General features: G+C 37.7%; 1 protein-coding gene across 7 annotated transcripts in view; it reads right to left on the bottom strand.

The window, feature by feature from the left end:
• Positions 1–1204: 1204 nt before the first annotated feature.
• Positions 1205–15053, bottom strand: part of RHOT1 (ras homolog family member T1) — a 61385-nt gene continuing 47536 nt past the window's right edge. For 2 of the 7 annotated variants that reach the window (XM_036116909.2, XM_036116910.2), the window contains 2 exons: positions 13395–13517; positions 1205–2088 (listed from right to left, as the gene is read on the bottom strand). In XM_036116909.2, coding sequence (XP_035972802.1) covers positions 1971–2088; positions 13395–13517 — 241 coding nt within the window. In that variant the 3' untranslated portion in view covers positions 1205–1970. Of the gene's footprint in view, positions 2089–2942; positions 8930–9835; positions 10273–11860; positions 11975–13394; positions 13518–15053 lie in introns of those variants that run through there. The other 5 variants (XM_036116912.2, XM_036116914.2, XR_004924972.2 and 2 more) reach the window with 4 other exon arrangements.

The raw sequence follows: 15053 nt of genomic DNA, 5'->3' as shown, positions 1-15053 counted from the left end.
TTGCATCTTCTGAGAGTAAACTGTAAAAGCCAGAAGGCTATTACTTTATTTATTCACATATTTCCCCACATTAACTGGTCCCTAAAGTGAATGTGAAATGAAGAAAATATCTGTGTGACTCGGTAGGTTACAGAGGAGAAACCAGGAAGCATTCCCCCTGCAAACCTGCCCCACCTGCACTCACTGACGGTCCAGGAAGGCTGCTAGGCTTAGCAGGGGGCACGGGGTAAAGAGCAGGTGAGACAGGGCGGCTGCCGGCCTTCCTGCCAATCGGACACCTGCGCTTCAAATGAAAAGATTAAGAGAGAAAAGTCTACATATATTAACGTCACTTTTCACATCTTGGCAAACTACCTTCCTTCCTCAGTTTCTCACAAACACATCAATCTATAAGGTGTATCCATTTGAGTCTCAACAGGGAAGAACTTGGAAGGCAAGAATGGACTGTCATTGGAAGCTGTGTAACTGACACATCTAAGTAGGAGACTCCGAGAAAATGAAAACGAGCAGTCGCCAGATTTTTGCTTAATTTTCCCTTTCCTCAAATTTAGAATGGAAATGGGAAGTGGGGGGACAGGCAAGTATGCAGCTAAACACGGCACAGGTTATTTTACAGTGTAGAGCTCGTAAGGTATGCTGTTTCCAGCTGCTCAGGGAGTGTGGTCTTTAGACGTCCATCAGAACAGCAAAAAGGAAAAAAAAACCATGTTAGAGGAGCGGATAAACACGTACGTCACAGCAGAAACCACATGAGCTAGGTATATGCAAGAGAAAACAACTGGTCTCCTCGAAGAATAGATTTGCCCACAACTTTAAAATAAACTTCCTCTTCTATATACAAATCGTACTTGTCTTCTTTCCTAATGAGTATTATCTGCTTGAACAAAAAATAATTTTCAAGGTAAGAAAGATAGAAACCAGAGGATTCCATTCACACCTGTACAGAAATATTTACTTTGTAAGACAAAAAACTCAAGAGCATGGTACACAGCAGTTATTTATTTAAATACTCGAAAAGGTTGATGATGGAAAAAAATAGGTTTATCGTGAGAGTTTATGTTCATTAGATTTATTTTACCACTTAAACAAGTGCTGCCTCCGGGTTATCCTAGCCAGACAGAGAACACTTTATGACACGTGCAGCCACTGTAAGACGCTATAATAGACACGGCCGTTATCGAATGATGTACACTGGGGGAGGAAATTCAGTAGTAGTAATGGTGACTGTTTATTTAAACTAAAAACATTGATAATATACAAATCTTTTTTCTCATTTGATTGAAAGGGCTATAAAATTCCACATACAGACAAAGGAAGCAACATAATCATATAGGTAATGCCCCAGCTAACTGCCTTTAACTCACTCCCTTCCTTCAAGAAGCACTTCACTCAGCTATGCAACTTCCTACACGGCACGACAGCTTTGAGGCTGGCCTACCAACGAGTGACTGAAAGAGAGGTGTGAGCTGACCAGGACGCATCTGTTTTTAAAAATGGAGAGAAAATGGCAAATTGTGCCTGGTGTTCTTTAAAGAACCCAAAGGATCATTCTGAGTAAAATGTGAAATAAATAAGTGATCCATGAGTAAATACAATCTCTGAGCTGACTTAGATCTAGGAGAGTGAGCCAACCGAACACTAACAATACCACGTAGAAACATCTAGAAACATCATTTCTAGAATTCAGTTTGGGAGACCATATCTTGCCTGAATATGTACATTATTTACAAAATATTCCCTTTTGGCCTCTGAAATTTAGCCATTTTAGTTTGGCTGTTAAGCTCTTTCTTTCCATATGCTAGCCAATACTGCAGTTATAACTATCATTAAAATACTCTTATGCATGAATTACAAATATTAATAAAGTAACTCTGCATGTATAAATATCTCAATATTTCTAGCAGAATTTAAAGCATACATAAATACATAAAAGTATTTGTTTTTGGTAGGGCCAGTATTTTTTTTTTAAATCATCGCTGTTTCAACAATGCTTTGTACATAGCAAAACCCAAAACTGCAAAAACAGTAGCACCAAAACTTGCTCGAAGCCAAAACGTGGAGCTCTTGAGGTCAGCTTGTGTCACGTGCCTGTAGTCAGAAAATATAATTAATGTTCAAAACATGATTAGTATGAAAATACCAATTATATTAACAGTCTACTTTTAGGGAAGTATTAGCACACTTGTCAGGCTAATTGCATACAGTAATGCTTACCAAAAACATTTATCAATATAGCCACATGTACATCGCTTAGATAATCATTATCTTAAGACATAATGAAGACATTAATAAAGACGAATGTCTTTATAATTAGCTACTACTTGGGAGTAATCAACATCTAAAATTTTAGACATTTTCTTCACATGGGAAATGGAGAACATAGACGAATCAACCTATTACTTTTTAATCCCACCACGGTCCTTCAAACTGAGAGGTAGAACCAAGATCTTACAATCTTGAGAGTCCATTTCATGGAACTTAATATGTGATCTCCTGTGCCCAGGAATCAAAAGCTATCATGTAAGCAGTTAAGTGACAAGTGACCATACTTTTCTAAGAGCAATGCTTAAAATCAACTTTGGAAACACTGAGCCCCATAAAAATTTACCAAAAAAATCCCAAAGGGTATGGGGAAGATTTACCAGTTCACATTAATTGGGTTACTGCTGGTTAAAGAAAGAAAATTAAAAATAAAACAAACAAAAAAACCCCCCAAAAACCAACCCTGATATTAGACAGGCAGTGACAATGGTACGAACTAAAGGACATCATGTAACATGATGGACTGAAAGGTAAATGACATAAAAGAAGCCATATTATTCATGACAAGAACAGGGACAGCCTGTACCACAAACTGAGTTTGTGAGCATGCTCAGTTAATGACACTGCTAAGCACCCTCAAGAGTCTCAAGTATGACAGCTTACCAGAAAGAGGATAACGCTTGAAAGCAAAAGTTGGAATATTTTATTCAAGTGTCACTGGAGTTTTAGTTAAATGAGCACAATTGAGAAGATGTAGAAAACTTACAGAATTAAGAGCTTAGACTGTCTAGTTCAGGTTATTTTACAACTAAGAAACAAACAGATTTGAAGCAAAAGTCAGACATCGTTAAAAGACCAGGACACTGACATATGCAAAAGAGTTAAGAGCCAAGAATATCAATTGTACAAAACGACTTCGCCTCAGTAATAGAGTGACGATCGGATTAGTTATCACAAAATGCAATCTGCCCATCCTAGAAACAAGTCTATAATACAAGCCAGAGTGCTCCATGCTTATCACCATGGCAAAACAACACACAGCACTCCAATTTCTTATTCTCCCCAGTTCCTAAAAAAAAAAAGAAAAGAAAAAGAAAAAAAAAAATCACTCCTGACATATTATTTTACAAAAGCAAAGTGATAACACAGGTTCATGCCACCTTGTGAGTTAGTTCCTCCAACAGGCAATGTTTTATTGATTGATTTATTTCAAGTTAGGGAAGAAAATTCGTAGGTTTCAGTTTTTCCAGTTGGAAAAACCCCAACAAGGCCAACCCACTGGTTGTGGGAAATGTTACCTGGCTTCAAGACAAAGTGGACCATGGGATGACTCCATGAAGATAGAATCTTCTACAGAGCTGACGGCGTGCACCTGGTGAGTAATCCTGCCTTCGTCCTTGGCTAACAGCATGGCACCCCACTCAGCTACCCGGGCTCTTAACCTTTTATACACATGCACACAGTTTGCAGTTCACAGCAGAGCTCACAAAAGAAGGGGACTGAAAATAACATCTCTCAATTAAACATCCCACACAGAAATTGAGTTGCCACCCTAATATGATGCATCTCGTGCTTTCTATATTTAAAATAAATGTATTCTGTAACAAATTGCCAAACTTCCAAAAAAAAAAAAAAAAATCTATGGGTACTTTTTAAAAACACTCACATACCAGGCAAGAAAACCTAAGGCTGTTATATACATTCTCTATATATCCCTGCGAGGCTGGTCCTGGTAGGTCTGAAACACTAAGAGAAGCCCTGGAACCCAGTCCCTAAACAGTACCTGACGGTAGGTGGTGATCATAGGTATTCATTCAAAATGAGGCTAACAACTATTAGTCACAAAATGTACTGATGCTTCTGACTGCAGACTACCAACAACTGTAAACATACATCTGCAAAAAATTGAGTCCAACACTCCAAACTCATGGACTATCAGAGACCTATGATGAGAGTTTCAAAGTGTGTAACTCCAAATCAATAGAGATGCATAGAATTTAAAGTGAGAACACAGGCTAAAAGGGCAGTAGAGCTTCTGCTTCGGCTTTGGTCTCTCTCTGATTTTTATGCATCTTCACTGATGGAGGATTTTTAAAAGTTTTTTTTTACATTTATTTTTTAATTTGGGGAAGAAAAGGACTAGGATTAAAGCTAGCTGTCATCACCTTAAAGTCAGTCAAAACGATTTCTCATAAATATTTTTCAAGTATGGAATCCGTTTCACACAGCTCCCTTTGTTGTATTGGAAGCAAGTATTACCATTCATGAAATAATATATTCTGACTTTATTGCTTAGTTTACTTTTGCATTTCAAGATAGTAATGACTGTTTTCCACAAGCTATAGTATAGCCTTCCATAGGCAGAACCGCAATTCATATTTATATATGAGAAACAATATAGACACATGGTGAAGATATAGCCAGTTTAAAACTTAAGGCAACTACTAACTCATAAGATATACTTCAATGACTCCATCAACCTTATAGTGGTTATTTAAGACACCTATAGACCTGGAAGTCTACTTAGAGACCTATTTTATGCTGTTAGCATGTGCATTTAAGAGCTGTCACTGCTTAGCTGACTGACAGCACCTGAACAGAGAACAGTGTGACGATCTTAGTTGTATTCCATACGTATGAGAACTGAGCCATGTTTGTCATTTCAGGTCTCAAGCTGAAGCAGAGTAATAGTTTCATAAAGCTGCTTCCTAGTTCATTTCAAAACTCAAGCAAAAATAATTCTTCCACAATTCAAAAGTATAATTTTTTCAAAATGACTCACATAAAATATCATTTTAGAATAAATTATCTTATGGCATACTTTTTTCTTTTTAGTTTATTATTATTTTTTTACTGTCAAAAAGGTAATATATGCTCATTATAAGATACGAGGAAAATAAAAGTAGGAAGAAAAAAAAAGGCCTAGAGTCCCATCACCTAAGGCAACTAATACTTAGGGTATTTCCTTTTAGACTTTTCCTATGTGTTTCTGACATAGCTGCAAACATAATGTGTATAATTTATATAATTTTATATCCTTTTAAAAATTTACTATTATGTAAATTACAGAAACATCATTTTAAACAGCTTTATTATATCCGATTCCCCTATGGGTGGCTGTCTCCATTTACTGGTGACTATAACTAAAGGGATGAATATCCTTCTACGTAAGATTTTTCTCTGTATTTAGTATAGTTTCCTTAAGAGACTTCCCAAAAATGAATATTACAAGTTCAAAAATCTGTGTGCATGTGTGTGTATAAAGATTCTTTTTAAAAAACCTATTGAGGGGCGCCTGGGTGGCTCAGTCGTTAAGCATCTGCTTTCGGCTCAGTCGTTAAGCATCTGCTTTCGGCTCAGGTCATGGTCCCAGGGTCCTGGGATGGAGCCCCGCATCGGGCTCCCTGCTCAGTGGGGAGCCTGCTTCTCCCTCTGCCTCTCCCCCTGCTTGTCTCACTCGCTCGCTCGCTGACAAATAAATAAAATCTTAAAAAATAAAAATAAAATAAAAAATCTATTGATATAACAGAATCACATTTTCCTTCTCTATGTACAATAATTTAGATCAGCAGTATCTCTTTTTAGAACATAAGAAATAATGACTAAATGCTGGAATATAATCCTTAATTAATCATCTGAAACTTGTCAGAGCTTCTAAGTTCTGAGATGGAAAATTCTTCCATATTGGATGCTGGCTTTCTGCTTAGAAGTGCTGAGGGCTCATATGTCAATCAGATGACAAGCGCTTTTGTTTTTTTTTTTAAAGTAGGCTCCACGCCTAATGTGGGGCTTGAACTCACAACCTGGTGATCAAAAGTTGCATGCTCTACTGACCGAGCCAGCCACGCACCCCTACGCTGCTACTTAATAAGGTAGAGAGAAGGGGAGGTTTCAAACTTCAGGCAATAAAGGCTTAAATTAAGAAGTGTCTGTGTGAACAAGGCATATAACAGAGTGACCACAATTCCTATGTACCTTTGCACAGAATGTCTTAAAGAAGGCATACAAGATACTTTTGATTCACTCTGCAATTTATGACATATGTAAGAAAGAACATGAGTTAAAATCTTTATTGGTTCAATGTATTTGACCAGTAATAAAAGGAATGGTATCAGTTACAATATTTAGAAACAAAATAATCAAATTCTAAAGGGCTCAATGGAATTAAACCATTCTAGCTATTCCCATATAGGGTATTTTTAATATTGTTTTTTATAACGTGTCCCAGGACTTTATATCTCAGGTATATAGACTATATTGCAGAGACCTAAAAGTCTGCAAAAATTACAATTTAAGGAAGGGAGAGAATCCAGAAAGGTCCAGATGTCAGTTGCAGGCTCTCATGAGGAGGAAAGAAAAGTTCAGTGGACCGAACTCAAGAGCAGCGCACTAAGACTGCGGGAAGAGCAGTCCCACCAGGCACGTTTACCAGCCGTCCCATGCAACTTTGCAGAAATAGATGTGAATTTCCTAGATTACATTCTTTTCACCTCACCACCCGCTCCTTTCCAAACCCAAAGCAGAGGTGCACAGATGCAGGAATATGAATATTCTTCTAATTTTATAATTCTATCCACATATGTATTTCAAGTAGGAATTTTTAAGTTAATACTTTGCAACCGCCTACATAACTGTAATGCATGGAACCTAGTTACTAGGGCTCATAGACAGTACATACAGCTTTTTCCTAGTTGCAATTACATAGCTCAAGTTGAAAACTGTACCGAGGTCACCAAAATTGTAGTTAAGTGTTCTGTTTTTAAATATTTCACTTGCTTTTTAAAGCCTTCTGGGCCTCCCCCTTTTTTTTTTTTTTTAAAGATTTTATTTATTTGAGGGAGAAAGAGCGAGCTTAAGCAGGGGGATCGGCAGAGGCAGAGGGAGAAGCAGACTCCCCGCTGAGCAGGGAGCCCGACGTGGGGCTCGATCCCAGGACCTTGGGATCATGACCTGAGCTGAAGGGAGACGCTTAACCGACTGAGCCACCCAGGTGCCCCTGGGCCTCCCTGCTTTTATTCCTCCCATTGTTTTCTTGGTGTTTTGTTTTTGCCTGGTGAAGTATCTTTTACATTCATTTCTAATAATAATGCCATTACTCTTAATAATAATTTTAATAATGACAATTCTTCTAATTGAACTAGTAGGCATGAAATCTTTTAATAAGGTATTTCTCAAGATAGGTTAAGAAGTCAAAATATTGTATTCAACAAAGATGAACTGCAACACAAATCATAAGAAAGCTGTTAACTGAGCATGCCTAAATAGTAACATACTTTGGAAAAGGACGTAAGTGTGCATCAATGTCAAGAAATGCTTCACCAAGCATTAGAAGAACCAAAATTTATAGATGATCGTAGATACATGGGAAACACATAATATCTATATGTTACCTACTGATACTTAAAGATCAGAACAGGCAAACTCCACCTTGTGGCATCCTTTAATATTCTAACCAACGGCAAAAAATTTAAAACGCATAAGCAAGCAGCGGCTTACTTAATGAGAATCTAAAACAGAAGCTCTTGTATAATTTTAAACATGACTATGTATCCTAATTAAAAGAAAAGCCTTGTAAGGACCTTGATACAAGGGAACACAGAAGTTTCATATGAAACTAAAACACAGGACAGACTTTGTTGGATACAATAGTTTACTATAACATAATATCCTAAGAACTCTTACATTCCCAGAAGACTCTCTAGAACATTAAGATTTCTAGGTACCTATCCTCTTCATAAGGCAATCCTATGAAAAGGCAGTTCATTTCACCGTGACAATAATAAAATCCTTTCTTCAAAAAACGGGCTCCTATTAAGGAACAAGTTAGGTGATTATTAAAGCAATATGGGCAAATATCATTAATAAATGGCTTAAAATAAATGCCACATACACCCAATTTTAAAAATGCATTAAAGAAATTGGGCAAAAAATTCAATGGGTACAATGACTGTCCATCATACCTTTGGGTCACTGTAAATACTCACTGTGAACTATGCACTTGGTTGCTAAAGTAAAATGCTGCTACTGAACTTAAGAAGTAACATGAACAAATAATTTATATGGCTGATGCAAATAATAAAATGGGATGAAAGAAATCCTAAAACCAAAATATGTATTAAAGAAAATCACATCAAAATAATAAATTATAAAATAAACAATTGTGATTAAATTATAGGTTAGGAGAAGTGGGAGGATTACACACAGAAATTAGCTGGAATAGGGACTGAGAGAAGTTAAAAAATGACTAAGTGACACAGACATACAAATTAAAATGAACACCTAAAGGAAAGGACAAATTAAAGTCCACAGCACACTAGAGTACAGTAACATCGTCATGCAAAGTAGGAGTCTTCTGAATTCAGAATAATAAATACTTGATAACTAAAACCCTGGGTAGTTCAAACCAACAATCCAGCTCACTCTTACATAATCATTTTAACACTTTCAGATCAAAAAGGTAATTTCAAATATAATCAGAAGGTATATTTTCCCAGTACCATAATTTACACTATTTGAAATAGTGTAATAGCATTGCCAAAGATTAAAATCATCTGACCAGATATTAATCATCTTCCAAATGTATTTAAATTCAAATAATTCCAGTTATTCATAAACTGTTCTAAAGAAAAACAAACCTGTTCAGATCACAAGGGTGAGACCATAATTACTAGAGAACAAAGTTACATGTCAGATACATAGTTTAACACTTTTCTCACATCTTGAAATAAATATATATTCAATTACATTAAAAAGAAAAAAACATTACTACTCTCTACTTAAAATATGTACTGTCAGCAAATAAGCTCAAAAAAAGGGGAGGACAATATTTACTGGTCAAAGACAGATAGCTAGGGAAAAAACGGATAATTTCAGAAATGAATCTGTGGGAACTGCCTAAATATAAATTATTAGGCTTAAATCCTCTCATGATCAGGTTATAGCACTTCCTTTTGTAGCCTGAGGGACTAAGGTTACTGAAAACATAACCAAAGTTTAAGGAAAAAAAAATTCTTTTTTTAAAGATTTTATTTATTTGACAGAGAGAGAGAGAGAGATAGTGAGAGCAGGAACACAAGCAGGGAGAGTGGGAGAGGGAGAACCAGGCTTCCCGCCGAGCAGGGAGCCCGATGCGGAGCTCGATCCCAGGACCCTGGGATCATGACCTGAGCCGAAGGCAGACGCTTAACGACTGAGCCACCTAGGCGCCCCTAAGGAAAAATTTTTTAATAACATAGTACTTAGAAAGGCACTTAAAGGCAGGTCCTTATCTTCTTCATCTTCATATTCTGCCCCAGCTCACAGCAGGATCCTATCTAAAGCAGGTACTTAGGTATTTGAGTGAATAAATCACAGAGGCAGAGGGAGGTAAAGGGAGAATGTGGCCTCAAACATGTACTATCTCTGGAAGTGATTTATTTCAACAACCAACATGTTAACAAGCACACTAAAATAAGACATTAAATTTGAGATCAACATGTATGTACCAATACCCGTCTATTAATTTCTTTGCAGACATTTAATGAAACTTTTTGCTTAAATAAAAACTTTAAAACTACTCTTTTATACTTCTAAATCAAACATGAGATGTGGCAGATTTCTAAAACCAGAGACTTAAGGCTTAGTGTTGAGTGAGACTCCTCCATACTGAATTACAGTGAAAAATTCCTAAGTGACTTTTACCCAATTAAGCAATCCTTTTTCTGCTTTATAACAAGATTTATCTAGCATGGGGAACCAATGGTGACCAACCACCAAAGGCTGCCACAACCTGAGGGGTAGTAGAGAAAGAAGGTGACCCTATCACCCCCGACTTTTTCAGATTCTTCATGTAAAAGGGAGTAGAACTTGGTTGGTGGGAAGGGGAAAGAGACAGTTTCATTCCTTGGGTGTATGTTTTTTTCTTTTCTTTTTCTTTTCTTTCTTTCTTCCTTTTTTCTTCTTTTTTTTCCTTTTGCCTGCAATTTCACAACTCTAGGCCATATCTGAAGACTGAAGTTGCAAGCTGGTGGCCTGTAAACATGTTTTATTCTGATCAGTACTTTTAAAGATTTAAATTTACTTGCCATTATTTGAATAGCAGGAAATTTCACATAAAAATCCTGATGTCTAGTGTCTCATAGAATCAGAAGACCTGGCAACAGCCAGCCTGGACAACAACAAATGGCCAGAGCTGAGTCGTGGCTGCCTCTTTTAGACAGGGGCTGGCACGGTCCCTATGTCTCTCACTTCTCATACTTGGCCACCTTCATGCATTGACATTACCCATCCAGACCTTGTAGGTGCCTAAGTTCTGGGGCTCCACCCCCATCTCCCTTGTCTACATCCTTCTGTAAACTAGGGGAAACTTCAATACAGAACTAAATTTCCACTGTACTTCTATAAAATTTTGACACACTACAAGGAATCAGGAAGGAGTTCTTTGAAAGGTACACCGGTTTCCCTCCTTATCTTTTTCATTCATTCCATTCTTGATTACTAGATGTCGGGATGTATGCTGACATTACCATTAAATTAGTTCTAGTTTATAAACTGATATGACAAGATATGCTGATTTGTCTTCAAAGATCATTGTACAGAGTACTTTACCATGAGCAAGCTCATTCATTAATACACACCCAACCTTTTCCATTTGGAAGCTGACTAAACTGACCTAAGAATAAAATTGTCACTAAAGATGCAGGCAATGAATCAATCTGCAAATATGGACACTCAAGATCTTACAAGGTAAGTAAAATAGATGGTTTTTGATTAGCAATTATTAGGAGCCAAGGTGGGTTCACCGAGAATAAGACACCAAATAGATGTCACTTCCTATTTAGACAAAATTACTACATTGGTAGATCAGAGGAATGTGTTAGAAATTACATACTGATTTCAAAAAAGCCCTCTGTGAAATCTCTTGTAAGATAATAAGATAAAATATGGACTGGATAATAAAATATTTTTAATTTATAGAATAATCTTTCCCCAAGAATTTTAAACCTATGTCTTTGGGAAAAGAGATCTCCAAGGGAATACTTCAGGGCTTGCTGGCTTTGGCTTCCTCTCTCTCTCCAATCTCTTGGTATTCAACATTATTTTTATCAATAACTTGAACAATAAAGAAGACATATCTACCAAGTTTGCAAATGACACAATGCCAAGAGAGATATATAATGGGACAAATGACAGAAATAATGTTTGAAATGACTGAGCTAGAACAAATGGATCAAAAAGAAGAATATGACATTTAATAGAGATACATATGTATCTGTGTTTAGATTCAAAGAGTCAAGTACAAAATTAGAGAGGAGGGGACGCTGCCTTAATAGTACCTCATATGAAAAAAAAATCTGATTTCAATGAACCCCAAGATTTATATGCACCAACAGTGGGATGGGGCTGCTAACGTTACTTCACGCAGCAGACAGGTGCTGTCCTTACTGTGGAACAGGACTTGTCCCATCACACCTGGAGCACTGCTCTCCATTCTCAGTGGCACCTCTTTTAAGAGGAACTCTGAAAACCCAAAGGGCTTTCAGACGAGGACAACCAGGACTGATGAGGTCACTAAACCATCTAATTTAAGAAAAGGCTGAAAGAAATGGGGATGTTCTACCTGGAGAAGAGAAAATTAGGGGAGACATGATGGCCGTCTTCAAATGTCTGAAGGATTGCTAGGTTGAAGAGGGAGTAGAATAGTCGTATGTTGTTCTAAAGGGCAGAACTAAAACTAAAGGAGAGAAAGTTATAGGGAAATCATTTTAGTTAAAAAAGAAAAATAAAGAGCAAAGGCAAAAGCAAAAACCCTCTCCAAGGAGGAAAGCCATCAGCAGATAAACAGAACTCTCCACAGGAAGGCTTTCAGGAAGGCATTCTGATGGGAGGTTAGGCCAGATGAGTTCTGCAATCTCTTCTGACTCTACCATTTCCAACACCGGAGCTCCTGCATGTTGTTTGGTTTGAACTAGCCTTGCATTTTCTCAGACAGTCGTCATGAGAGAATCTGTGTTACTACTTTCTAAGATGCCATTCAGAGGACAGAGGCAGAACTTTACCACCAAATTGGTGTGGCAGTCCCTTCAAAGCAGTCACCTGAGACGGCTGCATTCTTATTCCAGAGCTGCTAGTGCTCAAAATGTCATCGAAACTCTTTTTAGAATGCCTTGAAAATCAGTTTCTGACCCACACTAAAAATAGTCTCACTGCTTCATAGCCACATCTACTATTTTTGCTGGTGGACACAAACTATCCTACAGCCAGAGCCTAGCCTCCAGTGAGAGGCCAGCAGTAAGACAAAGAATGGACCCATTTCTAACCAAAATCTATTTAGCTTGATCAGCTCCCAATGACAGCTGAATGTCAATTTCAAAGCACTCATTCACGTTCAGATACAAAAACTTACAGTAGGTACAAATTAATAGTACACAGGCTCTTCAATGCTCACAGAATGTAAATCTGAACAATGGAAGCATGACCAGAATAAGAATATAACCTTCCAAGTTCTTTGCTTTGAAGGAATGTAAATATCCTGTTTGTTTGTTTTTCTTCCCTTTCTAAAAAGCATATTACTTTCTAAGCATACTTCAGGTTTTGGGCTCAATTATAAAGACCTCAAAAACCAGTACTACAGACCTTTTGTTCTTTCCCATATTCCTTTGAATCCCCAAAGTTCGCTATTATTCTCATTTCCAGAAGCCATGCTCTTTCAAATAAACATTCCAGGTACTTATAATACGGAGATTTTTCATACCCAAGATACCGTTCACATGAGTATGGCTTTAATTAAGTTACATTAGTTGAACGTTAAGTGAGTACAGTTTCACATTTGGGATCAATGTGTCTTTTCGTTACTACGAAAGTCCTAATCTATTTCTACAACTCTCAGCCAAAAGATTTTAATCTCCCTACACATATCATCCTGTCATATAAATGATACTTTAACTTCCTTCATGAAAAAAGAAATCCAAAATCTTATTTTATAGTCCCCTAAAAACATCATCACCATGGTGAGAATTTTAGTGGAAGTTAGTTGGGCATCGGTTGGCTTGTGGTCTTTGTAGTGAGTACCTGTATCATAAATAGTTATCCACTTTTTTTTTTCTTTTGTATTTTAACAGAATGCCTGGTACCCAGTAAATAAAGTTAAGAACCTGTTAAGAACTGCAGTGAAGATTTTGTTCTTTACAGATTGCAGCAAGTCTGAGTTGAGGAAGTTCTGACAGATGCAAAATGTACACCTGTTGCAGGTGCACATACAGCGTAACCGGGCATGGCTGCGAAAACACACAGAAGGACAGGAGTTGAGTTCTTACTTACAAATATGGCACAAGTTAGGGTGTGCCAACTTAAAAAAAAAAAAAAAGATTTAGGCATAAGCAACACTAAGGAAAAGGACACTGTGGGGCATGCTAAAGTTGTGCAGAATTCCACATTTACCAAAAATATAATAAACAGCAATAGCTCCCTCCTCCCTCCCTAGAGAAAACCTAAGGAAAATTAGCTAACACTCTTGGTTTTTTTGGAGGGGGGATGGAATTATTATTACAAGCGTTTTAGTGGAACAAGTATGCACAGCAATAGATGGCACCCTCATGTAAACTAATAAAAAGAAAAAGGGAGTAAGCCACAGCACCCGCCAAAAGGACAAAGTTTGCTAGCATTGAAATAACCATTCCCTCCTCCCTCAGCATACACACATGCCTGAAAACCAGGAAGGAGAAAAGTGACAAATACACAAAAGGGTCAAAGACGAGTATATTCAACCCTGAGGAGATATGAACAACATCGTCTTTAATTCATCAAGCACCCTGGCTCCCAAAGGAAATCAAAGTGCTTCATAAATTTCCACTTGAACAAAATAGAGGGTTGATTTCATCTGCTACGAAAACACAGCAGCTAAGTATGATAGCATGAAACTCTGGGTAAGGATGTAAAAATCAACAGTGGGTCCAATTGGTATCAGATATGAAATTTAGGGAGGCTTTCTGACTCCTTTCTGGTTGAGTGGAGTTGTACTAGTTGCTACAGGCACATGGGGCAATCTATTTCACCTCTGTCCTAACAACCAGAGCAGGGGGTCTCCAGTGACTGCCCAGTGGCCAGAGCCGAGCAGACACACAAAGCCATCGCAGCACCCTGAAGAGGCCCTGGCACAGAACCCACCCAGAAGAGCGCCCCCTGACGGATCAATGCCGGCACTTCCTGTAACACCTGAACTTTTTTTTTAAAAGGCTTCTCAGTCAAAGGACTGGGCCAATCTGACTTGGCTTAGCTTGTGAGATCTGATGAGACCACACTGCACCGTGGCATGGTTGTGGCGATTAGCAGCATCCCAATAATGCCTAATTCCCAACATGAAGAAAAATGAGAATTAATTTTTAAACTCTCATAGACTCAAGACATTCCTCTTTAAAACCTGACTTGTGATGAGGAACATATCAATGCTACTAAGTCGCTACCAGCTGTCATACTGGAATCCATCTGTTATTTCATCAGTTCAGTCTGACTCTCCAACACACACAGGCTCCGCCCCGCAAAGAGGAGAGATGCAAAGTATGCTTAGCAACAGGGAGATGCTTCGTGAGAAGTAGTTTGGGATTAACCATATAAGCAAGTGTCCCTGTATGTACATTTATCATATACACACACACACACACACACAAATTGCAGTAAAACGTTTTAAAGATGCAGATCTGAAAACACACTCACAGTTATCTACAAGATTAAAACAGTGCATTTACACAGTAAAAACTAAAAAAAGAAAAAGAAAAAAACACCACTGTAATATACAGTTAGGCAGTAAGCCTGAC

Source organism: Halichoerus grypus, chromosome 2 (genome assembly GCF_964656455.1).
Source record: "Halichoerus grypus chromosome 2, mHalGry1.hap1.1, whole genome shotgun sequence".
In the NCBI taxonomy this organism is placed as follows: Eukaryota; Metazoa; Chordata; class Mammalia; order Carnivora; family Phocidae; genus Halichoerus; species Halichoerus grypus.
The sequence above is the reverse complement of the archived record's forward strand: the minus strand, read 5'-3'. Positions and strand labels throughout refer to the sequence as shown.